This window comes from Pseudorca crassidens, chromosome 3 (assembly GCF_039906515.1).
Source record: "Pseudorca crassidens isolate mPseCra1 chromosome 3, mPseCra1.hap1, whole genome shotgun sequence".
NCBI classification, from domain to species: Eukaryota; Metazoa; Chordata; class Mammalia; order Artiodactyla; family Delphinidae; genus Pseudorca; species Pseudorca crassidens.
In genome coordinates this window covers 166,774,321-166,799,487 of record NC_090298.1, presented here as the reverse complement: position 1 = coordinate 166,799,487, position 25,167 = coordinate 166,774,321, and the positions used below count along the sequence as shown (strand labels likewise).

The window sequence follows — 25,167 nt, the reverse complement described above, 5'->3', positions numbered from 1 at the left end:
CAGGGGGGCATGGGTGGACACAGGACACTTGAGGCCCTCCTTCCCTGCCCACGGAAGACTTGGCCCTGATTTTGAGGTCACCTATCCTTTTGAGAATTCAGAGAAGTCTAAAGACACTCTTCCCAGAAAAATTGCACGGACAGTTTTGCAGGTAGGGCCTTGGAGAAGCAAAAACCCCTCCGATTCAGCAATTCTACTAAGATTTATGCGAAACGCGTAATAGCGCAGAAAGATGGACGTGCAAGGCTGTCGAGTAGATGAGGTGCAGGGGAGAAAGTGAGTCATCTCAGACCACTGAGACGGCTGGCCCTGGATGCCCCGCCCCCCGCCACGGCTTTGGCAGAGAAGCCTTTCTACTGGGAGACGGAGTGGGAGGGAGATGGATTTAAAAGTTTAACTTTTAGGGACTTCTCTGGTGGCGCAGTGGTTAAGAATCGGCCTGTCAATGCAGGGGAGACGGGTTCGATCCGTGGTGGGGGAAGATCCCACATGCCATGGAGCAGTTAAGCCCGCGAGCCACAAATGCTGAGCCTGTGCTCTAGAGGCCGCGAGCCACAACTACTGAGCCCACACGCCTAGAGCCGGTGCTCCGCAACAAGAGAAGCCGCCGCAATGAGAAGCCCGCGCACCGCAACGAAGAGTAGCTGCCACGCCCCCACGCGCAGCAAGGAAGACCCAACACAGCCCCAAATCAATTAATTAGTTAATTTTTTTTAAAAGTTTAACTTTTACACTCTCCTCCTTGGAAAGCCGCGGTTTTCTTCCGGGACCCGCCTAGGTAGGTAAGCGCTCCGAGCGCCAGGGGGCGCTGTGGCTCAATTTGCTGGCTGCTTTGATCTTTAGCGTCTGTAACCGCTAAATCCACCCTCTCTCTGCGTCCTGTGAGGCCTCACGTCAGGAGCTCCATGATGTCATGTCCCTACGATTGGTCGGTGGGTTGGGGGCGGGCGGGAGGTGTCCCTGGTTTCCAACAATTCTCCACATAAAGGTTTTAGCAGCCATGGATTCCTTCCGATCTCTTCCTTTTTTTTTTAAATTTAATTTTATTATTTTTTTCCCCGACGCTGCGAGGCTTGTGGCATCTTAGTCCCCCAACGAGGGATCGAACCCAGGTCACCGCAGTGAAAGCGCGGATTCCTAACCACTGGACTGCCAGGGAATTCCCCAATTTTTTTTTCTGTACTTTAAAATTTTATCTATTTATTTATTGCCAATATCTCTTGAAGATTATTTTCAAACTTGTCATTCCTCCCACTGGAATCAGCTGGGATCCTTCTTGAAAGGACTCTCAGCAACTACTGAAGTTGGTTCGTATGGAAAGTTACAACCTAGCGCGTTTTGTTACGTGTTATTGTGGGTGTGGATTAGGTCGCTGAATCCCCGGGAGGCAGCTGGACACGTGAGCTCATCGGGGAGGCCTGGGGTGGGAACAGACTCCAGAGTCACTGGTGGTCATGGTATAAGCTTAGAGGCAACATCCAAGAACCACCGACTGCCACAATAATAATATATTAATATATACCACGATAATATAGTATTAATATAATAATACATCATTATTATTTAATACTGTAAGATGGTCTGGCCCCGGCGGTAGTTCTCAGGATGTGCCAAGAAGGAGGACTCCACAAAGTGAGAAAAAAGGATTCCTCAGGTCAGCATCAGGGCTTCAGAAGGTCAGGAGGGCACCCCTGGGGTGGTGAGCACTGATGCTCTTGGTTGTGGGGACATGGGGACACATCATAGCAGGGAGGCTTCTCAGCCCATGCTGTGCAGGGCAGGGGGCTCTGCTAGAGCAATATCTCATCCAAGTTAACAGGAGGGAAAAGTTTGTGGTCTTGAATTTGCTCTACTTAAAAATAAAAGTGAGCGGGGGAGATAAATTAGGAGTTTGGATTTCTATTTTTTTGTTTGTTTTTTTTTCTGCACTGTGCAGATCTTAGTTCCCCTACCAGGGATGGAACCCCGGGCCCACGGCAATGAAAGTGCTGAGTCCTAACCACTGAACCACCAGGGAATTCCCAGGAGTTTGGAATTAACATAGACACACGACTATATATAAAATAGGTAAAAAACAGGGACCTACTGTCTAGCACAGGGAACTATACTCAGTATCTTGTAATAACCTATAATGGAAAAGAATCTGAAAAAAAATACATATATGTGTGTGTATAACTGAATCACTTGGCTGTACACTTGAAACTAACACAGCATTGTAAATCAACTCTACTTCAGTTTTTTTAAAAAACTAAAAAAATAAAAGTTTAAATACTTTACGGTACATTTAGACAATGGAAACTGACCCTGCATTAAAAAGAATTCACCCAAGAGAAAGGAAAATATACATCCACACAAAGACGTGTCCAGGAACGTTCATGGCATTATTCATAATAGCCCAAAGGTGGAAACAATCCAAATGCCCATCAGCTGGTGAATGGAAATCAATGTGGTACATCCAGGCGATGGAACGCAGCTCAGTCAAGGACCAAAGTACATGTTATGACATTAATGAACCTCAAAACACTATGCTAAGTAAATAAGCTTGAAGCAAAAGACCACATAGTGTACGATTCCACTTATATGAAATGTCCAGAGTAAGCAAATTCACAGACAGAAAGTGGTTGCCTAGGGGTGGGGGTGGGAATAGAGAGTGACTGCAAAGGAGCACAAGATTCCTTTTAGGGGTGATAGAAACTTTCCAGAATTGGATTGTGGTAATGGCTGTGCAACCCTGTGAAACTTACTACAGATCACTGAGTTGTACAATTGAAATGGAGGAATGTGGTATGTAAATTATACTTCAATAAAGCTGCTTTAAAAAAGAACGAAAAAGTGAGGATCCCAGACTTGGTGGAGCTGCCCGCTGGGCGGAGAGGGGTGGAGGTGGGATGGTGAAACCCCCAGGACCCTAGCAAAGCAAGAATTGCCTGAGGCCTCTGGGGGAGGGGCTGAGTGGCCCCGGGGAACCCAGCAGATGTCAAGGAAGCAAGGCAAGCTTCCCCCTTTTTTTTTTTTTTTCTGTAAAGTTGCTCAAAATCTGAAAACACAAGTTAACCAACAGCTACTGCCAAAAATATTGTGAAAAGACTCCTGGAGGTGAGGAAATAGCCCCGAAAGTGGGAAAGTTCTGTTCCTGTTGGGCTGAGATGGGGTCCCCAGGGCTGAGGTATTAAGGGGACAGGACAGGAAGAGGAAGTTCTGGCTGGTGGCCCCTCCACATTGAGTGACCACCCAGAGCCTTGATCCCTGTTTGTGGCTGGGGAAATTCTGGGAAAATATTGATCCCCCTCCCGAAAAAAAGCTACGTTTGAAGCATCCACTACATACCGTGCCTCATTCTGTAACGTCTACATAGACTTACATAAAGTATTTGCTGGATGAAATAAGTCAGATGGAGACAGACAAATACTTAAATGTGGAATCTGGTTTTCCCCCAGCTTCGTTGACATAAGCTTAAGGTGTACAACGTAGTGATTTAATACATATATACTGATCAAAGAAATGTTCACATATTGAGATATAGGGAAAGTCATTCTGGCTTATACATGAGTTAACTTGAATTTTATGCTAACAGCCTGTTTGTGGCCTATGCTAACAGCCTGTTTTATGCTAACAGCCTGTTTGTCGCCTATGAAAACTACATTGTGCATCTGCTTTAATTATTAAAAATTTTATTATATAAAAAAGGGCACATTGACCAGAAATAAAGAATGTCCATGTTCAAAATAAAGATTAAATGCCTCCCTTCCTGGGATGCCAGGGCTGGTCCTCCTTTGATGATAAGACTCCCTTCCCAGGTGCCGAGGTCATACCGACTCGCTGTGTACATGACGATCTGTTTTTTTTTTTTTGAAACCTTGAAGGAGTGTCTCCCTGACTTGTTTGATGTTCTTTGTTCTGACAAGATATAAAACTGCACTGAAAACCATGCATCTCTGGGGAAGTTCCTCAGAGTTATCAGAGAGGCCGTCTTCCAGGCTCTAGTCCTCAGTTTGGCTCAAATAAAACTCTTTCCTGGGACTTCCCTAGTAGTCCAGTGGTTAAGACTCGGCGCTTTCACTGCTGGGGGCGCAGGATCAATCCCTGGTCCGGGAAGTAAGATCCTACAAGCCAAGAGCTGCGGCCAAATAAATAAATAAGGACTCCGGCATCCAACAAATCTGGATCTGAAATCTCCCCTTCGGGAGTGACTCAGCCTCACCCAACATCAGTTTTCCCATCTGTGAAATGGGGCGCAAGGTGGAGGCTGTCAGGAAGCTGTGGTCAGACTCTCCCTCCCGTCTCCACACCATTCCCCTTTTCTTTAAATTTTTTTTAAACATCCTTATTGGAGTATAATTGCTTTACAATGGTGTGTTAGTTTCTGCTTTATAGCAAAGTGAATCAGCTATACATATACATATATCCCCATATCTCCTCCCTCTTGCATGTCCCTCGCACCCTCCCTATCCCACCCCTCTAGGTGGTCACAAAGCACCGAGCTGATCTCCCTGTGCTATGTGGCTCCTTCCCACCAGCTATCCAGTTTACATTTGGTGGTGTATATATGTCCATGCCACTCTCTCATTTCGTCCCAGCTTACCCTTCCCACTCCCCGTGTCCTCAAGTCCATTCTCTACGTCTGCATCTTTATTCCTGTCCTGCCCCTAGGTTCTTGAGAACCTTTTTTTTTTTTTAGATTCCATATATATGTGTTAGCATACGGTACTTGTTTTTCTGTTTCTGACTTACTTCACTCTGTATGACAAACTCTAGGTCCATCCACCTCACTACAAATAACTCAATTTCATTTCTTTTTATGGCTGAGTAATATTCCATTGTATACATGTGCCACATCTTCTTTATCCATTCATCTGTTGATGGGTACTTAGGTTGCTTCCATGTCCTGGCTACTGTAAATAGAGCTGCAGTGAACATTGTGGTACATGACTCTTTTTGAATTATGGTTTTCTCATGGTATATGCCCAGTAGTGGGATTGCTGGGTCGTATGGTAGTTCTATTTTTAGTTTTTTAAGGAACCTCCATACTGTTCTCCATAGTGGCTGTACCAATTTACATTCCCACCAACAGTTTTTTTAATTTTTAAAATTTTATTATGTTTTTTATTATTGAAGTACAGTTGATTTACAATGTCATGTTAGCTTCAGGTGTACAACACAGTGATACAGTGTTGATATATATATATATGATATTTATTGTTTGTACTTTTTGATGATGGCCATTCTGACCAGTGTGAGGTGGTACCTCATTGTGGCTTTGATTAGCATTTCTCTAATAATTATCAAGGCTTTTACTTTTATTTTCTTTCATCCTTGTGGGACAGGAAGCAGGTGTCAATGATTCTCTTCTGATTGGCAGAGGTACCTGTCATTGCGACATCATCACTAGGCCAAGTTATGTAGCAAGGCAACCAGTCAGAAGCGTAGGTTGCCTCTGGAAGTCAGTTTCACAACAAGTGGCAACAGTTTCCAGTCCTCTGAGTGATACAGGCCTCTTTGTTCAAAATTACTTCAAGGACAGACGTATATTAACAGAGGTGAGAACAAACTGGTAACACTTACAATATTCACAAGATCTGCAGCGCACAGGAAAACCAGTTGTATGGGTAGAAAAAATCTCCTTCTCTGTTACTTCAGGACGGTTTTCCTTCAATCTTTGGGAAACTTCCTTTTTTTTCCAATTATAATTTAAATTATAAGTATTTGGTGGCAGTGGTTACACAACTGTATGCATTTGTCAAAACTCAGAACTCAGTAAAAAGGGCGAATTTTGCCGTATGTAAATTACACCTGATTTTTTAAAAAAAGCAATACTTGGGAAAAACAAAACATTCATGCAGTATGCAGGTATATAGACTTGTCAAAATGTATGCAACTGAACACTTAAGATAGATGCATTTTATTATATGGAAATTATACCTCAATAAGATTGATTTTTAAAAATTGTAGTTATGTGATTGCCCTATTGTACTTTTTAGAGACCTGGTTCTAGAATTGTATTAAGTAGTATTAGATGTAGAAGGTCACTAGAGCTCAGTTTTGCTGGTAGAAATCAGGGAGGATAAAGGGATTTTTTTTAAAGAGAATTAAGGGGCTATCGATGACAATAATCAATAAACAATCAATAATAGCAATAGAAAGAGTTTTATTTTAGCCAAACTGAGGACTATAGCCCAGAAGACAGCTTCTCAGAGGAAAACTCTGAGAAACTGCTTGGGAGAAGCAGGGTTTTCAGCACAGTTTTATATCTTGTAAGAACAGAGAACATCAAAGAAGTCAGGGAGACACTCCTTCAAGGTTTCATAAAAACGGATCAGCATGTACACAGTGAGTCGGTAGGACCTTGGCGCCTGGGAAGGGAGTCTTATCATCAAAGGAGGACCAGCCCTGGCATCCCAGGAAGAGGGGCTTTAATCTTTATTTTGAACACGGACATTCTTTACTTCTGGTCAATGTGCCCTTTTCTTTAATAATTAAAGCAGATGCACAATGTAGTTTTCATAGGCCACAAGCAGGCTGTTTTACCTAGCACAAAATTCACATTAACTCATGTATAAGCCAGAATGACTTCCCCAGACCTCAATATGTGAACATTTCTTTATCAGGGCATATATAACTCTTTCCTGCTACTGAACTAAGAGTTTTCAAACTGAGTCCCTGGGGAGCCCCAGGGGGTTCCACACATTCTCTCTGCTTTTCACCCTGCCTGTAGTTAGAGCTGCCCACTTCTTTTGCATCCTTCAAAAGTTATTTTTTTTAATTTTTTAAACATATTTATTGGAGTATAATTGTTTTACAATGTTGTGTTAGTTTCTGCTGTATAACAAAGTGAATCAGCTATAGGCATACGTATATCCCCATATCCCCTCCCTCTTGCGTCTCCCTCCCACCCTCCTTATCCCACCCCTCTAGGTGGTTGCAAAGCACTGAGCTGATCTCCCTGTGCTATGCAGCTGCTTCCCACTAGCTAGCTATTTTACAGTTGGTAGTGAATATATATGTCAATGTTACTCTCTCACTTCGCCCCAGCTTACTCTTCCCCCTCTCCGTGTCCTCAAGTCCATCTCTACGCCTGTGTCTTTATCCTGTCCTGCCCCTAGGTTCATAGCAGCATCCTTCACAATAGCCAAAAGGTGGGAACAACCCAACTGTCCATCAACAGATGATACACGAAATGCGGTATGGACATAAAATTGAATATTAGCCTTAAAAAGGAATGAGGTTCTGATCCATGCTACAACATGGATGAACCTTAAAATGTTATGCTCGGTGAAATCAGGCAGGCACAAAAGGATAAATATTGTATGATTCCACTTATTTGCTATATGAATAGGCAAATTCATAGAAATAGAAACTAGATGAGAGATTACCAGGGGCTTCAAGAGGAAGTGGGACTTAGTGTTTAATAGGTAAGGTTTCAGTTTAGGATGGTAAAAAGAAAGTTCTGGAAATGGACAGGGCTGATGATTACACAACACTGTATGGCTGAAATCAAGCCATACTCCCTCTAAAGACTAGGGAAAAGTTGGTTCTTTGCTTCTTCCAGCTTCTGGTGGCTTCTGGCATTCCTTGGCTTGTGGCCACAGCATTCCAGCGTCTGCCTCGGTGGTCACACTGCCTTAATGCTGCTGAATTTACACTTGAAAATGGCTAAAATGGTACATTTTATGTTACGGGTGTTTTATCACAATTTTTAAAAAATCCATCCATATTGGAAACAAAACAAACCCAAACAATGTGAAAACCATTCTTAGCTCATGAGTCTTCCAAAATAGATGGTAGGCGGGACTTCCCTGGTGGTCCAGTGGTTAAGACTCCATGCTTCCATTGCAGGGGGATGGGTGTTCGATCCCTGGTTGGGGAACTAAGATCCCGCATGATGCTCAGTGTGGCCAAAAAAAAAAAGATGGTGGGCTAGATCTGGCCCATGGGCCGTAGTTTGCACACGTCAATTGCCGATTATTCTATCGAAGGAATAAACCATGATTTTATCTATCTCTTCTATGGTGATCGCTTTTTGGGAATGAACATGGCATGCAGTTCTCAAACAAGGACATTATTTTGGGCACGTTTGTGTGGCCTCTCCCCTCCGTGCAAGCTCCGGTATCTCTCCCTGCCCCGTCGACTCTGGTTCCTGGAATTATCCCCCAGGTTCCACCCTCTGGACCAGTCCCAGCCTGGATGTGGGAAGGGAAGGCTCTTGAAGGAGAGGCTGTGGCACCACTAGGTCCCTGGACTCTACCCTGGGGGCTTCCTCTTAGCCCCGGATGTGGGAAGGGAGTCCCAGGATGCCAGGGGTCTTAGCCAAGACAGGAAGCCCCACACTCGGAGGCCTTAAAGAGAGAGCTGAGGCAGAGGCACGTCATTCGTGTCCAAAATTGGGCCTGCTGAGTCCACGGAGAGGGTAAGTGACAGTTGCTCCCGCCTTTAGGGGCAAAGCTGGGCCTCCAGCCCTGTCCCCCGTGGGGACCCAGGGTTCCCGATCCCACACATTCTGTGGGCCTGACCCTTCCCAGGTTGGAGAGGGGCTGATGCAGCTGGGGTCTCTCGGTTCCCTCTTGCAGCACCTACAGGATGAAGGCTCTCTCCCTTCTCCTCCTCCCAGTCCTGGGGCTGCTGGTGTGTGGCAAGTTGACGTGTCCCATGGATAAAGCCATCAGTGAGAAGATCCAGGAACTCACCAGCTCCCTAAGTGAGCACCCTCGCATCCAACCTCGGCAGGGGCCTCAGGGGCCCCTCTGATTCCTGACATGGAGCGAACGTCAAGCCAACCCCAACTCCAACCCCAACCAAATCTCAACCCCAAACCCAACCCAACCCCATTTCCCCCAGCTCCACCTTTAGCAATAGCTCCAAACCCTCCTCCCTCCAAAACACCCACCTCAAAGCAGAATCTTGAGAGGTGATGAGCTCCCAACCCCCTGGGCCTTCCCCAGGGGCGGTTTCCTTGAGCCCCCTGCCCGTCTCCAAACCACCAGGGCCTGGGCAGCATGAGATTGGGGGAGGGGCAGCTCGGTTTCACAGTTACCTCGGTCACTCCTTCCATAGATCCTGCGGCAATAAGGAACATTGGCCTGGACTGCCGGAGTGTCACCTCCAGGGGGCACCTGGTCACTTGCCCCGCAGGTGAGTACAGAACCCGTGGTCCAGGCTCTCAGTTCTGTTCTCAGTACCCCATAACCCCCTCCCCTAGGTCCAGCCTCTATTTCTCTAGGACCACAGAGTCTCAGCCTCTACTTCTGTAATGTCCTGGTCTGCACTCCCAGCCTTGTCCCTTCCCCCAACTCCCGGACACCATTTCCTCAGGACACTGGTGTCCAGGCCCCCGGCCTCCCCGCCGCCCACGCTGCCATTCCCCTGGAACCCCAGGCCCGCAGCCTCTGGCTCAGAGTCCAAGCTCTCTCCTCCTCGCTCCGCCTCGCAGGTTTCGCCGTCACCAGCTGCACCTGCGGCTCTGCCTGTGGCTCGTGGGACGTGCGCGCCGAGACCACGTGCCACTGTCAGTGCGCCGGCATGGACTGGACCGGAGCTCGCTGCTGTCGCCTGCGGGCCGAATAGCCTAAGGTTGCGCTTGCGGGGCGGTGGCGCGGGCCTGGGTGTGTGGCCGGGCCTTGGAGGGGCGGGTTCCTGTCTCAGAGGGGCGGGGTTGGAAATAAACCTCCCAGAAGATGATGGAGAAAGCCCGGGACGTGTGCTGTTGTCTTCTGTGGGGTGTGGGTGACTGAGCCGGCATCTTCAAAAAGAGCAAGGCGCCAGAGGGAGGGGGGTGGGGGACAGCCGTGACTTTCTTCCGCCCCATTCCCCCCTCCTCCCTTGTCCGCCACTTCTACTTCTGAAAATGGGGCCTTAACTTCCCGTAATGACAACCACACCCAAGGCTCATGACCTAAGGGAGTGTAACCTTTATTTATTTATTTTTGGCCACACCGGGTGGGCATGTGGGATCTTAGTTCCCTGACCAGGGATCGAACCCGCGCCCCCTGCATTGGAAGCGTGGAGTCTTAACCACTGGACCAGTAGGGAGGTCCCGAGAGTGTTACCTTTGAGGCCACCTTGACGGTCACCCTAAGGTCTTGGGCCTCCTGGGAAGTTGCTGGGCCATTCTCCCCCACTGCTCACAACGAAGCCTCATCGGGATCTGGGTCTGGACAGGACAGGAACCCCCAACCCCCTACCCCACATACACTCCAGGGCCTCAAGCCACCAGCAGCCCCAGCGTCAGGGCGCATCCCTGAATCCATTGCTGAGTCCAGAGTCCTGAGCACCATCCCTCACTCCCCACCTGCATCAAGGGACATTTGTACCCCTCATGAACACTCAAATATGAAAACACAGGGCAGGGGACTTGTTTGCTCTTTGGTGTATCCTGGCGCTTAGAAGAGAGCATGGCACATAGTAGGTGCTCAGGAAAATGTCTTGAATAAATAACACACACACAGGTCAATACACCACCTAGGTACACACACTACACGTATGCACACAGTTACACACAGCCATGTGCACACACAGTGCACAACCCAGTTACCACTGTCACACAAAGACACCATGCCCACAGACACACACATGCCCACTGTGGAGAGGGACCTAGGGACACATAGACACATGTATGCCTTGGACAGACACTCGTACTTCCAACATCAAGTCCCCACCCCAGCTTGGATGACGTTGGTCTCAGTTTGGAGTCAAAGCCCTAGAAAGCAAATCCTCAGCATTGCTGCGGGCACAAATCCAGGTGATTCAAGATCCGGTTTCCTGAGAATCTTAACCCAGGAGTCTCAGAATCCAGCCCCTGAGAGATGCAGACAGAGACTTCAGAACACTTAGCACCCAGTCTTTTTTTTAATTATTCTTTTTTAAATTTATTTATTTATTTATTTATTTATTTATGGCTGTGTTGGGCGCGGGCTTTCTCTAGTTGTGGCGAGCGGGGGCTACTATTCGTTGCGGTGCGCGGGCTTCTCACTGTCCTGGTACTTCTCTTGTTATGGAGCACGGGCTCTAGGTGCACAGGCTTCAGTAGTTGTGGCATGTGGGCTCAGTAGTTGTGGCTCACGGGCTCTAGAGCTCAGGCTCAGTAGTTGTGGCACATGGGCTTAGTTGCTCCACAGCATGTGGGATCTTCCCGGGCCAGGGCTCGAGCCCGTGTCCCCTGCATTGGCAGGCAGATTCTTAACCACTGCACCACCAGGGAAGCCCCAGTGCCCAGTCTTAAGAGGGACCCAAGACTTAAATGTCACAGACCCCAGCAGCACACCCCAGAGGCTGGAGAATGGGTGACAGGGTGGGTTTGTGGTTTTCAGGATGTTTTGGACTCTCTTCCCACGGACAGCCACCCCCTATGATGGTACACCCACCTGTCTGATCATGGTAGTCGTGAGCTGAGATCACACAAACACTTCTGGTGCCCATGGAGCCCACCAGACCCCAATCCAGGGATTCCCCTCCCAGGTCCTCCCTCCTAACCCCATCTTGGCCATGGGGTTGGAGTGGGACCACAGAATCAGAAGAGTGTTAGGGAACAGAGAGGGCGAGTGTAGTACCTTGTCCATCCTGCTCCCTCGCTGTCCCCTGACCCTGATGCGAATGCCTCTTTGTCTCCAAGACCCACAATTGTCCACCTGTATCTGGACCCCAAGAAGAGCCTTTTAGAGGTCTCAGTTCCAACACAGTCATCCTCCTGTCTCAGAGTGCAGACTTCGACAGGCAAAGCCCCTTCTTAAGCCTCTTTCTTCATTTGCCAACTGCCCAGCCCCCTGTAGTAGCCAAGCTTGTGCTAGTTGCAGGTGCCGCAGACCCCCCGTCAAGCTAGCTCGAGCAAAAGTGGAAGGACATTTCTGGATTATGTAACTGAGGGGCTCAGGGTTAGAACAACAGACTCAGGTATGGCTGGATCTAGGGTCTCAGATAATGTCTCCAGGACCCGACTCCGTGTCAGGTCTGCTCTCCGTAGTGCTGGCTTCACTCTCAAGCAAGTTCTCCCCTGTCACAGCACCAGACTTATATCCTGGCAGTCTGACAGAGGGGAAAAAAGAGAGAATGCCCTTTGTCCTGGTTAACCCAATAAAAGCCTCAGGCTTGGGGACTTCCCTGGTGGTCCAGTGGGTAACACTGCGTGCTCCCAATGCAGGGGGCCCAGGTTCAATCCCTGGTCAGGAAACTAGATCCCGCCTGCATGCCGGCACAACCAAAATATGCAAGCAAACAAAAGAATCCCTAAAGCCTCTGGCCTGAGTCTCATTGGTTGAGTCTGGCTCATTTTGCCCACCCCTTTGCCAAATTTTGGACTTTGATTGGCTGGGCCTGGATCATGTGCTCACCCTAAACCAATACCTGGTTAGGACACATTTTCTTTCTTAAAAGAAAATTGAGACTGTTGCTTCATGAAAGGATCTGGTCAGGCAACCCCATGGTTGCTTATGGATTTCCAAGCACCATGACATGGTTGCTTATGGATTTCCAGTTCCGGGGCTACCTTTTTCTCAAAGTCCAGAGGGCTGGAGCCTGGTCTTAGCCTCATCGGAGCCAGGGAAATGTGTAATGCCACGGCCCCGCTCCCTATGCCTGTCCATCAGAGCAGAGCCAGTTCCCCATTGGTCCATCTCTTCTGTAGCTATTACATCAGCAGGGGCGGGGTCACATCTCTCAATGGCTGACTTCTTTGTAAGAGGAGTTGGAGGAGCTGGCATCTAATCATTATTAAATTGATCGTCCTTGAACAGACAAGATTGGCAATACTTTAGGAAAGAGAACATTATCCTCGCCAGCCAGATCTCGGGGACCATTCCAAAGTTATCTAGAATTTAATCACATATTTTAAACCTAAAACATACTCACTTTCCACACATAGAAAGTTTTAAACTTATTTTTTCCAAAGGGAGTGTAACAGAGCAGGACCCTACGGGGCCTTCCCAGGACAGACACCACCTCCCCCCATGTCCTCTGCCTGCCTCTTGTCTGTAGAAAAACTTTAGCCAAAGAATAAATTTAATCAGAGAAATGAAAAAATGCAGAACCAAAGAAAAACAAACAGGACAAAATAATAGTTTTGCCATTAAGCAAAGTCAGGACCTTTAGTTCCTCCTCAAGGGCTATAGATAATATTCTGAGCCATAGGCTTTGAGCTGCTTAGTGGATACCAAAACCCCTACCAGGTGGGGGAAGTTGACTACGTGATGACCAGACTGTAGCCATGACATAAGCTGCCGCATCTTACACAATTTTGAGAACTGGCCTCAAGGAAATGGGAACAAACCAACCCTGGAACTGAAGATTAATTGTACTTAAAACAATCCAGATGACATTGATCAGACCACTGCATGAACAACTTCAAGGTGATTGTCGGAGCCGACTCTACTGTTTCTGCATGTAGACCCCTCCCTCCATCTATCCACCCCTGAAAAGCTTTTGCCCCCTGATCGGCAGCTGGGAGATGTCTTTTGGACATGAGTCTGCCTTCTCCCCAGGTTGCTGGCCTCCTGAATAAAGCAACCTTTTCTTTTCAACCAACACTTGTCTCTCGAGTATCGGCTTTTGAGTGGTGATATGCCAAACCTGAGTTCAGTAACAGGAGAAAATTATAATATTCTAGACCAGCACTGTCCAATATGGCAGTGAAATGTAGCCAGTCCAAGTTGAAATGTGCCTTAAGTGTAAATACATGTTTGGTTTTGAAGACTTAGTACCCCCCCAAAAAAAGGTAAACTATCTCAATAAACATGTGGTTCACAAACAACTGATTAAAAAATTGTCTGAAAAGCTGAATAGACATCTTTCCAAAGAAGACATACAGATGGCTAATGGGCACATAAAAAGATGCTCAACATCACTAATTATTAAAGAAATGTAAATGAAAACCACAGTGAGATAACCCCTGAACTTATCAGAATGGCTTTTATTTAAAAGCCTACAAATGACAAATGTTGGCAAGGATGTGGAGAAAGTAGAACCCTTCTACACTGTTGGTAGGAATGTAAGTTGGTCCAGCCACGATGCAAAACATTATGGTGGTTCCTCAAAAAACTAAAAATAGAACTAATATATGATCCAGAAATTCCACTCCTGGGTATATATCCAAAAAATTGAAAACACTAATTTGAAAAGATAAATGTACCCCAATGTTCATAGCAGTATTATTTACAATAGCCGAGATATAGAAGCAACCCAAGTGTCCATCAACAGATGAATGGATAAAGAAGATGTGATATACATGTGTGTATATATGTATACACACACACATACATACACACAATGGAATATTACTCAACCATGAAAAAGGATGAAATTCTGCCATTTGCAACAACATGGATGGACTTGGAGGGTATTATGCTTAGTGAAATAAGCCAGACAGAGAAAGACAAATACTGTATGTTATCACTTGTATGTGGAATCTAAAAAAAATTTTTTTTAATGAACGTATATTAAAAAACAGAAACAGACTCACAGATATAAAGAACAAACTAGTGGTTACTAGTGGGGAGAGAGAAGGGGAAGGGACAATGTATGCTTAAGGGATTAAGAGATACAAACTACTATGTATAAAGTAGATAAGCAACAAGGATATACGGTACAGCACAGGGAAATACAGCCCTGGAGTATAGTCTATAAAAATATTGAGTCACTGTGCTGTACACCTGAAACTAACATAATATTATAAACCGACTATACTTCAATTTTTAAAAACCCTGCCAAAAATCCACATTATACTCTATCAGAAGGCACCACTCTAGACTTAAAGAAAAAATTCCTTATGTACTTTGTCTCATTTTAATCCCCAGTTCTCAAGGTCAGATAGACACAAAGAGAGATTTAAGACACCTAGACAGAGTGGAGACAGTGTGAGCGCATGAATATGTATAAGCATGCAAATGAGCATGCCAATTGTACATGTGAACAGATATGCGACTGGGGGTATTCAGGAGTGTGTGTGTGCAAGTGTGTGTGTGGGTCTGGGTAGGCGAGCGGATGTGTGGATGAGGCTGGGTGTGTTTCTGAGTGTTTCTCTGTCAGGGGTCTCCAGGTGGAGGAGGAACTACTTCCAGGGTTAGGTCAAGGTGATGTCTGGCATCAGTCCCAAATGTAGGGGTGGAGTTCCAGTGGTTAGTCCCATTGCCTCATATCCGTTCCTCTCCTCCAAGGGGCCTTGAAGAAGTAGAACTTCTCAGGGTGGAGCTGAGGGGTGGGACTAGGGCAGAGGGAAGGTAGGTGTGGGGACCTAGGAATCCTGCCTCCAAGGCTGGATGCCCCTGCCCCCAACGGTGGGACTCTGGGGTGCCACAGCATTTCCCATGAGAGCAAGAGGAGATGGGAGGATGAGGTTTATCCAAGTAGACACACACACACACAGCTTCCTGTAAAGTTCCTGACCATCCTCTTTTTTAAGAAAAATTATTTTATTGAATATAATTGACATATGACATTGCATAAGTTTACGATGTACAACATGTTGATTTGATACATTTGTATATTGCAAGTTCCTGACCATCCGATTCTGTTTCTGGGTCTATGGGCATCTCTTCTTGGTCCCCCCTGAGACCACTGGTCTCCTAAGATCCCTCTCTAGGTTGGGGTGAGAATGTCCCAGGGTGGGAGGGTCCTGCATCCCCGAAAAGAGGAGGCTGACCTCTCTTTCCTCTCCTCCACCCCAACCCAGAGACTTCCTCATCTTCCCAGACACTTTCTAGTGGGTGGGGTTGTGTGTAGACAAATTGGTAGGCTGGGGACTACGGAGGCTGAGGAAATCTCGATGAACCAGGAGATCAAGATGCAGGCGGCAGCCTTCAAAAACAAGAAACGGGGGTCCCCAGCCAATGAAGGTTAGACACCTTGGGTGGGGAGGGGAGAGGTACAGAGCTGAAAGTGGGGGCCGGAGGGTTCCTTCCCCCACCCAAAGTGTGTTTGTGTCTGTTTATCACCCGAATGTTCACTCACATCCTCTCCGCTTAATCAAGATGGAGATCTGAGTTCCCCACTCCTTATCTTTACACCCAGAAGCTTGTTGAGCGCAGTGCCCCGTGAACCAAGACGTCTGAGGCCCCTCTCCCACCCTCACCCCTGCCCCAGCGCTCTCGGCAGTTTTCTTCAATCCCTCTCACTGACCTGCCCACAGGTGCAGATGACCCTGCCTATGAGAATATCACCTTCAAAACCCAGCACCAGCCAAAAGGCAGTCACTCACCACCCAAGAACAAGGGTAAGCAGCCGCCCACTAGCCCACATCACACAGCCTTGGGAGGGGCCCGTGGGAGGGACAAGGGGCCGTGTGTGGAGGTCAGGGCCAATGGGGTGGGGTGTGCTGACATCAAGGCTTGTGTGGGACAGCGGTGGGGGGGTGGTTTTGAGGAGGTGGTGATGATGATGGTGTGATTGTGCCGGTGGAGGTGCTGGTGAAGGTCTGGGTGTTGGTGACGGTGAGTAGGGGACCACGTAGTGGATCGGGACAGAACCACCTAGATAGAGCTGATGAGGGTGCTCACGAGGTCCTGGTGATGGAAACAATGCTGGCAACAACGGGCATTGATGTTGGTGGGTGTTGGTGACAGGGATGTTAAGGGGGGCATGATGGTGACAGTGTTAGCGATAGCTGCTTGTGGCACTGGCCAGGGTGCATGTTGGTGGCAGTGTTGTTGATGGCCACAGCTGCTTATGGTATCGGGAACAGTGGGTATAGGTGAAGAGCTGTCGCCGGTGTTACAGTCAGTGTTGATGGTCTGAGTGGCAGTGTTGGGCCCTGGAGATGACCTGTCCTGCCTCTACCCCTGTTCCAGCCCAGTCCAAGCCAGCCTCCATCCCTGCCCAGGTCCCCCATTGGTTGCCTAGAGCCACGATGAGCCTGTATGTTCTCCTCGCTCTGTCCTGCGTCGTCCTCTTAGCCTTTGTCCTGGTGAAGAGTGAGTGAGGTGTTTTGTTCTGTTTTGGTGGTGGAGGAAGGGGCTGGGGCAGTGTGGAGGGGTTCCCAGGAGCTGGGGCGGGCCAGCGCTGCTCCCAACTGCAGACCTGAGGCGATTCTAAGGTTTTCTTGCCTCCCCACCCCATCCTGAACAGATTCCAAGATGTCCCAGGAGCTGCTGGTCTTGAGAACGGAGCTCCAGAAGGGTGAGGGAAGGACCTGGGTCGGGGTGGGGGTAGGGAGAGCAGAGGTGACACAGACATCCCTGACCCACATCCTCAGTCTCTCTTTCGGTGGGAGAGTGCCAGGACGAGGAGAAGAAGCGCTGGAACGCTGTCAAGCAGGGCATTGACACGGTCAAGAGCAAGGTCCATGAAGGGAACCAGAAACTGAAGACGCTGGCGACAGGTGCCCTTATAGATCTCCACTGGGCGAATTTGCCTCCATGCCCAATATTGGGCTGGGTGCTGGGGAGTCGGGGGAGGGGACAGCAAGGGTCCCGCCCTTCCAGAGCACAAGGTTTGGAGAGGTGATGGATGTCACCCTCCAAGTCACTTGGGGAGAATATAAATGCATGGGAACTCCAAGTACATGGGCTGTGTGGCATCCCACACTGGGGGCCGGGCAGGGAGAAGGCTTCCGGTAAAGCTAAGAAAGGCCCACTTCCGCTTTTTCCCGTCTCTCCCCAGCCTCAGACATGAACCAAATCAGGACTACATTACAGAAAATCCTCCAGACGCTGAAGATGCTAAATCCACGTAAGTTGGGCCCAGGGGAGGCGGATGAGGGGCCCCCTTGGATTTGGCCCCAGATTCTCTTTCAAGAGTGGGATCTGTCTGACCTCGGATCTCCACCCTTCGCCCCCGCCCCCACCCCGCAGAGCCCACACCTCAATAAAAGAAAAGACATCAAAGCCCTGGCTACACCTCGGAGGACAAGATAGCACCTCTCAGTGAAGATGGAAAATAGGGCTCCCAGCCTGGTCTGAAGCTGCGGTTTATCCCACGTGTAGAAAATCACGTGTCTTGGTGAATGTGTTGTGGAGTTGCGTGTGTGCCTACGTGCTCGTGTGTCGGGGTAAGCACTTCATGGAGGGTGGGTATTTCCGTGTTTCCCACAGGAAGGTGTTATGGGTGAATGTTGAAGGTGGGAGTCACAGCGAGTATGGTGTGCACCCCTATGTCACTGCACATGTGATGCACACGTGTGTTGTGGCGTGTTGTGAGTGTAATGCATGTCACCGTGGGTGGCTGTGGCGACCACAGAAGTGTGTCACTGTGGGTGTGGGTGTTGGTGACACGTGTTACACGTGCCCATTTCAGTGTAAACACATGTGTGTCCTGCAGGATGTTGTGTGATGGAGGCGTGAATGGGTGGGGTGGGCACACCATGGGAATGTATCACTGTAATTGTGGGTGTGTGCCCTGTCACACCCACCTGTCACGCTGTGCCGGCCTGAACAGGTGTGTGTCAACACGAGTGTGCCTGATTATGCCACTGAGGGTGTTCAGAGCGTGGACCCGCATGTGTCCATTTGTTTCTGCACTCACATTCCGTGATTCATGATGATAAAGGCCAAGGGGAAACAACGCGGCTTTCAGATCTGTTATTGGTGTGGCTGGGGAGCTTTGGAACCTGGTAGGGAGGGTCTGTAAGTGTTCAGACTCGGAGAATGAGAAAGGTCACACGGTGAACACGTGGACGTAATGCCAGGAACCCTGGGGGCACGAGGGGGCATGAGAACCAATGTCTGCAGTGGGTCCCAGTGTGTCCATGAATGTGTACCCTGGGAGCGACTGAGTCCCTGCGCCGCTGAGTGTGTGCCCATGAGGGTCTGTGGCCTGAGATGTCCAGTGTCTCCCTAAGTGTTCATGGGCCCACGAATGTATGAGCCCCTGAGTATGTACTGTGCTCGGGAATGTATCTGTCCACAGGGCATGTATTCATGAGGGCATATGCCCTTAAGTGTACTATGCCCACGGCTCATGGATGTACGTCCTCTGAGAACTTGTGCCCACGGACATGCGCATGGACCCTAAGACAAGTGGACATGTTCGCATGGACATATGTGTGTCCCTAAGACAGGTGAGTGTGTGTGCATGGGCGTACGTGTGCCCCCGAGACAAGTAGACATATGCCCAAGGACGCACATGTTCCCAAGACAGAGACGTGTGCCCATCATCAAATGTGTGCTCCTGAGCAGATGGACGACCCGTGCCACTGTCCCAGACAGATCACGGGCCAACCAAGGCCAGCGAGGCCCCTGGCCCGGGCCGCACCCCTCTGTAGGGCCGCACGGACACGCGCGCCCCCGTACGGCCACTGTCGGGAATCACAGAGCGCGCCCCGCCCGTCCCGCCTCGACGCCTGCGCACGCCGGCCCTTTTGCGGCGCCGTAAAGCAGCTCGGCCGAATCGGCTGCCGCAAGTCCCGGTGAGACCCCGCCCGCCACCACCCCTCCCGGCGCCGTGCCGCGTCCGCTCCCCAACCCCTCTCCGCGGGTCTTTGGGTCCTGGGTCAGGGTCTTGGCGTCCACGATCCCCGGAATCCCTCTTCGGCCCACCCCGGGGGACCACGAGGAGGGTGGGCTCCTTCCCGGTCCCTCTGCCTGGTCCACGCCGGGGCCGGGGTCGCGGGATCTCGGTCTTTCCACGGCTTAGCTCACCAACCCTATGGCAGGTGGGTGGAGGGGTCTCAACACTCCCCCTCCCCTCTCGCGCGCTGGGCGGCCCCCATGTAGGCAGCTGCGCACCGGGGCAGGGGCGTCCTGGAGCTCCTGAGATTCCTGGTCTTTTCATCCCCCACGCAGACCTGGTTGGGACCCTCTCAGCAACCGCAGACCCTTCCGGCTTCTGGCCAGGTCCCTGCGTAGTGGGGCGGGGTTCTCAGTTACCCCTCCCGACCCCACCCTTAGCAGGGGTGTGTGTGTCTCAGAGCCCTTGGGATTCCCCCCCTCCCGCCCCATCCGCTGCCATTCCCATCGCTGATCCACATTTTTTTTGGTTTTTTTTTGGTCTCAGCACCTCTTAGGGATTTTCTCCCAGCAACCCCCTTCCGGGTCTCTCGCCACCGACAGCTGTGGCTTCACGCCCTGTGATGGGAGGATCACTGCGCCCCTTCCTGGCTCCCCTATAACCCCCGGATCCGACAGTCCGCCCCCTCCCTCTTTCCACGGTGCAGCTACCTTTCTGGAAAGCACGCGGGTGGGGTGTTCCCAACGCCTTCTCTGGCCACCCCCCCCAGTCTTTTTACAAACGCAGGCCCACTCAAAGAGGCATGCTTCGTGCATGACAAATTGGTGCTGCCCGAGGGTGCGGGTTTGGAAGGGTTCCCAGCATCCTCTCCTGGCTTGCTCCATGTGTCTTGCCTGTTCCCCAAGCTCCCAACCCTTCTGGCCGTTGGTCTCCACACACCCCCTACTCCTCTCTCCCAGTTTCTCTGACTCCGCAGGGGAGAGGCAGGGAAGTTCTCTTCACCCAGGGAAGTCAGCGCTGTTGCTGCTGGAGCGCATGGCGGGGGGAGGGATAGCTGCCAGTGTACGCTCACGGCCCTCCATCCTCGTCCCCTTCCTGCCCTAGGTTTGACGCCCCCCTCCCCGCGCACTAGTTTTCTGATTACTCGTACAGGCGGCGGAGGGCTTAGGTCGGTGCTTTGAACGCACAAGGGTCACCTGGAACTCGAGGGGGGGTGGTTTCGAGCGCCCCCTTCTGTTCCCCCTCTTGTCTCTCCTCCCACCTTCCCCCTCCACCCCCTTCCCTCCGAAATCCTCTCCTAGCCTAGGGTACAAGCCTACCCCGTCTCCCGTTTGGCCGTGGCTGGCTAGGCGTAACGGAGGTATGCTTTACGCACAGGTGGGTACCTCCTTTCCTTCTACTCATCTCTTCCCACGTGGGAAATCACTGATGGAGCGCACAAGGGAGGTGGTAGAGAGGGGCTCCTTCCCGCCTCTGACACCCACGTTTTCTCGTCTCCCCGCAGGGCAGCGGCGGCATGGAGGCGCGCTTCACGCGCGGGAAGTCGGCGCTACTAGAGCGCGCGCTGGCCCGGCCGCGCACCGAAGTGAGCCTGAGCGCCTTCGCGCTGCTCTTCTCCGAGCTGGTGCAGCACTGCCAGAGCCGCGTCTTCTCTGTGGCGGAGCTGCAGGCTCGCCTGGCCGCGCTAGGCCGCCAGGTGGGCGCCCGCGTTCTGGATGCGCTGGTGGCTCGCGAAAAGGGCGCCCGGCGCGAAACCAAGGTGCTGGGCGCCCTGCTCTTCGTTAAGGGCGCCGTGTGGAAGGCGCTCTTCGGCAAGGAGGCCGACAAGCTGGAGCAGGCCAATGACGACGCCCGCACCTTTTACATCATCGAGCGGGAGCCGCTCATCAACACCTACATCTCCGTGCCCAAGGAGAACAGCACGCTCAACTGCGCCAGCTTCACGGCTGGCATCGTGGAGGCGGTGCTCACGCACAGTGGCTTCCCCGCCAAGGTCACGGCGCACTGGCACAAGGGCACCACGCTCATGATCAAGTTCGAGGAGGCGGTCATCACCCGAGACCGGGCCCTGGAGGGCCGCTGATTTCGCCCCCCCTCCCTCCGATAAAGGATGAAGATAGCCCCCTTCCCAAGCGTGTCTTGTGTCTTGTGTGAGGGCCTCAGAGATCCGCTCAACACCTTGACCCGGGAATTCCCTGGCGGTGCAGTGGTTAGGACTCGGCGCTTTGACACTTTCACTGCCGAGGGTGCGGGTTCAATCCCTGGTCAGGGAACTAAGACCCCGCAAGCCCCGCAGCGTGGCCAGACAACAAAAACACCCACCTTGACCCAGGCCCCTGCCTCAGGCTGCTGAGGGATGCCAAGGCCCAAGCGTGTTTATTTTTTATTATTATTTTTTAAATATTTTATTTATTTATTTGGCTGCTCCAGGGTCTTAGTTGCGGCACGCGGGATCTTTTAGTTGCGGCCCACAGGATCTAGTTCCCTGACCGGGGATCGAACCCGCGCCCCCTGCCTTGGGAGCGTGGAGTCTTAACCACTGGGCCACCAGGGAAGACCCCCCCCAAGCGTGTTTATAGTACGATGGGGAGGTGGGGTGGGGGCAGAGGGAAGATAAACCAGGCCCAAGGAGCTGCTGGTATGGCTGCAGTAGGGAGAATGCTGGCACCTTCCGGAATCGCAGTTGGAGGCCATCCCTCGGCTGAGGAGGTGGGGGGGGGGTATCAGGGTGGAGGGATCAGGCCAAGGGAGACTCCTTTAGACCAGGGGCTGGCACACTTTTTCTGTAAAGGACCAGAGGGTGAATAGTTTGCACCCAGCAGCCTCTGTCCGACTACTTTGCGCTGTAGACAGCAGTAGGTTAAGGAGTGGGTGTAGCTGCGTGTCTAGAAAACAGACAGAGGGTGGTTGTTTGTCAACCCTCCACACCTTTTTCTTTTTAATTTATTATTTATTTTATTTTTGGCTGCGTTGGGTCTTCGTTGCTGCACACGGGCTTTCTCTAGTTGCGGCGAGCAGGGGCTACTCTTCGTTGTGGTGTGCGGGCTTCTCATTGCGGTGGCTTCTCGTTGCAGAGCATGGGCTCTAGGCGCACGGGCTTCAGTAGTTGTGGCACGCGGGCTCAGTAGTTGTGGCGCACGGGCTTAGCTGCTCCGCGGCATGTGGGATCTTCCCGGACCAGGGCTCGAACCCGTGTCCCCTGCGTTGGCAGGAGGATTCTTAACCACCACTAAGGAAGTCCCCAACCCTTTTTTTTTTTTAAACCCTTGCTACTCAGAAGTGTGGTCCCGGGCCTCAGTGTCAGCATCCTCCAGGAGCCTGTCGGAAATGCAGACCCTCAGGCCCACCCCAGAGTAACCACTCAGAGTCTGCATTTTAGCGAGGTCCCCAGGGGATTCCTGTGGGCACACTGGGGCGGCTGCCCCCCTCCACCCCCAAGAGTTTCCAATGCTGCAGGTCTGGGGTGAGCCGGGGATTTGCATCTCTAACAAGTTCCTAGGAACTTCTGTTAACTCCAGGGGCCGCACTTTGAGAACCCTGGCCTTAGAGACCTGGTTCTCAAGGGGAAACAGGCAGGCTCACTTGAAAGTCATCTGGGTGCTTAAAATAGTTTGCGGTTCATCTCTAAACACATGATCCCATTACCTGAACACACGTTCCTTGTTGACAAAGGAAAATAACTACATTTCAGGCAAACTGCCCTTTTGCCCACCACACTTGGTCTCTTGATCACTCCTCACACTTCCCGCCACCCCAATGAAAGCCCTTCAGGACTTTGGAGGGGAAAATTTCTTCACATTTTCGCTTCCCCCCACCACGCCCTTGGCCAAGACCTGAACAAGTGTGTGTTTTTTTGTTTTTTTGCGGTACACGGGCCTCTCACTGCTGCGGCCTCTCCCGTTGCGGAGCACAGGCTCCGGATGCGCAGGCTCAGCGGCCATGGCTCACGGGCCCAGCCACTCCGCGGCACGTGGGATCTTCCCGGACCGGGGCACGAACCCGTGTCCCCTGCATCGGCAGGCGGACTCTCAACCACTGTGCCCAGGGATTCTCGGTGGGAGAACGCCCTGGGCCAAACTCCTGGATGGGCTGCTTTCCAACTCCAGGCTTGATGCTCTGCCTCTCAGGAAGACGTCCACCTGTGCCCCCGTGTTCCACCTACCAACCAGGACTAGGCCAGGCTGTCCACCGAGCAGGGAGGGACCTGGCTGGAATGTCCCCGGACCGTGCACTCCAAGAGAGCAGGCACCGTGTTACCTCATCTGTCATGCTGTGTCCCCAGCTTGAGGACAGGTAGCCCTCAGTACATGTCTACTGAATGAATGACTCTGGTGGCCTGAGGCTGTTCATTCTGGGCCCCCAAATGTCCCTCTCAACCTTGATCAGGGCTAATTGTGGGGACCTGAACCCACTGCACGTTTTGCTGAGTGACAGACGAGGAACATTTTTAGCAGGGGAGAAAGTTGTCAGGTGGGCAACAGAGAGAAGTCACTGGGGGCCAGTGGGTGGGCGAAGATGGCAGGAGGCCTGGGGGGTGGGGACCCTGGGGGACTTTCATGGAGGCCAGGTGGGGGGTGGGGACACTGCGGGGAGCTGTCACCTCATCCAGGAGCCAGAGGAGGTGGCCTGGGGCAGTGGCAATGGGGATGGAGAGAAGCAGGTAGGTTTGAGATGAGATAGCCTTTATGATGGGAGGGACGTGGGGGTGGGTGCTTGGAAGATGCTATGGAAAATGACCAGTGTGGGTGGACAGCTGGGCGGTGAGGACACAGGAACGAGGAGGAGAAAGTTTGGGAACAAGTCCTGCTGGGCTGCGGGGAGGCCACAGGACGGGGTTCTGGATAGAGGCTGGGCCTGTGATGGAATCTGGAGTTTCCGAGCTTCTGACAACTCTGCAGGCCCAGGCGCCCCAGCCCTAGGCCATAGTGGTGCCCAGTGGCCCTACATGTTCTAACTGGGACTCGACGGCTTGCGTGATGCTAGGTTCCTGCCAAGACTCAACTTAGACACCCACACAACACACACACACACACACACACACACACACACACCACAAAAGCACAAATCGACATGCAAAGACATCCACACAACACACATACAAAGATTCAGACAGGGCTTCCCTGGTGGCGCAGTGGTTGAGAGTCCGCCTGCCGATGCAGGGGACACGGGTTCGTGCCCCGGTCCGGGAAGATCCCACATGCCGCGGAGCCACTAGGCCCGTGAGCCATGGCCGCTGAGCCTGCGCGTCCGGAGCCTGTGCTCCGCGAAGGAGAGGCCACAACAATGAGAGGCCCGTGTACTGCAAAAACAAAAAAAAAGATTCAGACACACGGACAAACAGTACTATCCAACCACAGATACCTACACAATGCAAAACTGCACATGCCCCACGTGCACACAGACACAACCCAGAGGCATCTACACAACACACACACAAAGATACAGACCACAGGATACCACCAAACCACACACGTACGCAACGCATACAAATAGATATACACAGACACGGACAAATACACAGAAATGCAGAGGTACACACAGCACACACACACAACTTAAACACACAGAGACAACACACAGTGGGACTACAGATGCAAGATAGACGCACCCAATGTGCACACAGATACACACAACGTAATCACATGCACACATAAACACAAATGCACATATAAGTGTACCGAAACATACATAAAACGCACAGAGACACACACCACAGATAGGCAACACACACGCACACGCTCAAGTACACGGTCATACAGACACACACGTACGCCCTCTACCGGTCTTCTGCAGAACTGTTTCCAAAGA

The 25,167-nt window shown here is 51.0% G+C and overlaps 3 protein-coding genes across 9 annotated transcripts; all 3 read left to right on the top strand.

Annotated features, from left to right (window-relative positions):
- Positions 1-311: 311 nt before the first annotated feature.
- Positions 312-9,667, top strand: RETN (resistin). Of its 5 annotated transcripts, XM_067733947.1 has the most exons (5): positions 653-778; positions 8,152-8,404; positions 8,565-8,692; positions 9,049-9,126; positions 9,425-9,667. In XM_067733947.1, exons 2-5 carry the CDS (start codon positions 8,268-8,270, stop codon positions 9,556-9,558), a joined length of 477 nt encoding a protein of 158 aa, XP_067590048.1. In that variant the 5' UTR covers positions 653-778; positions 8,152-8,267; the 3' UTR covers positions 9,559-9,667. The 5 variants fall into 5 exon arrangements, with proteins under 5 accessions (XP_067590051.1, XP_067590052.1, XP_067590048.1 ...); XM_067733950.1 differs by lacking the exon at positions 8,152-8,404 and having other exon boundaries at positions 312-778; XM_067733951.1 differs by lacking the exon at positions 8,152-8,404 and having other exon boundaries at positions 647-782.
- Positions 9,668-15,704: 6,037 nt separating this feature from the next.
- On the top strand, positions 15,705-19,199 carry MCEMP1 (mast cell expressed membrane protein 1). The gene is made up of 7 exons (XM_067733944.1): positions 15,705-15,812; positions 16,106-16,189; positions 16,764-16,886; positions 17,041-17,091; positions 17,168-17,293; positions 17,575-17,643; positions 17,766-19,199. The coding sequence occupies exons 1-7, from the start codon at positions 15,743-15,745 to the stop codon at positions 17,780-17,782; spliced, it is 540 nt and encodes a 179-aa protein (XP_067590045.1). The 5' UTR covers positions 15,705-15,742; the 3' UTR covers positions 17,783-19,199.
- A 37-nt stretch (positions 19,200-19,236) lies between these two features.
- On the top strand, positions 19,237-21,486 carry TRAPPC5 (trafficking protein particle complex subunit 5). Of its 3 annotated transcripts, XM_067733941.1 has the most exons (3): positions 19,303-19,318; positions 20,661-20,736; positions 20,864-21,486. In XM_067733941.1, the coding sequence occupies exons 2-3, from the start codon at positions 20,722-20,724 to the stop codon at positions 21,440-21,442; spliced, it is 594 nt and encodes a 197-aa protein (XP_067590042.1). In that variant the 5' UTR covers positions 19,303-19,318; positions 20,661-20,721; the 3' UTR covers positions 21,443-21,486. The 3 variants fall into 3 exon arrangements, with proteins under 3 accessions (XP_067590043.1, XP_067590042.1, XP_067590044.1); XM_067733942.1 differs by lacking the exon at positions 20,661-20,736 and having other exon boundaries at positions 19,237-19,318; XM_067733943.1 differs by lacking the exons at positions 19,303-19,318; positions 20,661-20,736 and adding an exon at positions 19,342-19,564.
- Positions 21,487-25,167: the final 3,681 nt, after the last annotated feature.

What these genes read in the sequence shown, in the direction of transcription:
- RETN (XM_067733947.1), top strand. Translation starts at nt 8,268, where the DNA reads ATGTGGGAAGGGAGTCCCAGGATGCCAGGGGTCTTAGCCAAGACAGGA. An exon ending in CTGCTGAGTCCACGGAGAGG is followed by an intron (nt 8,405 to 8,564) that starts GTAAGTGACAGT and finishes TCCCTCTTGCAG; the next exon opens with CACCTACAGGATGAAGGCTC. An exon ending in CCTGGTCACTTGCCCCGCAG is followed by an intron (nt 9,127 to 9,424) that starts GTGAGTACAGAA and finishes TCCGCCTCGCAG; the next exon opens with GTTTCGCCGTCACCAGCTGC.
- MCEMP1 (XM_067733944.1), top strand. Translation starts at nt 15,743, where the DNA reads ATGAACCAGGAGATCAAGATGCAGGCGGCAGCCTTCAAAAACAAGAAA. An exon ending in AGCCTTTGTCCTGGTGAAGA is followed by an intron (nt 16,887 to 17,040) that starts GTGAGTGAGGTG and finishes CATCCTGAACAG; the next exon opens with ATTCCAAGATGTCCCAGGAG. An exon ending in GAGAACGGAGCTCCAGAAGG is followed by an intron (nt 17,092 to 17,167) that starts GTGAGGGAAGGA and finishes CCACATCCTCAG; the next exon opens with TCTCTCTTTCGGTGGGAGAG.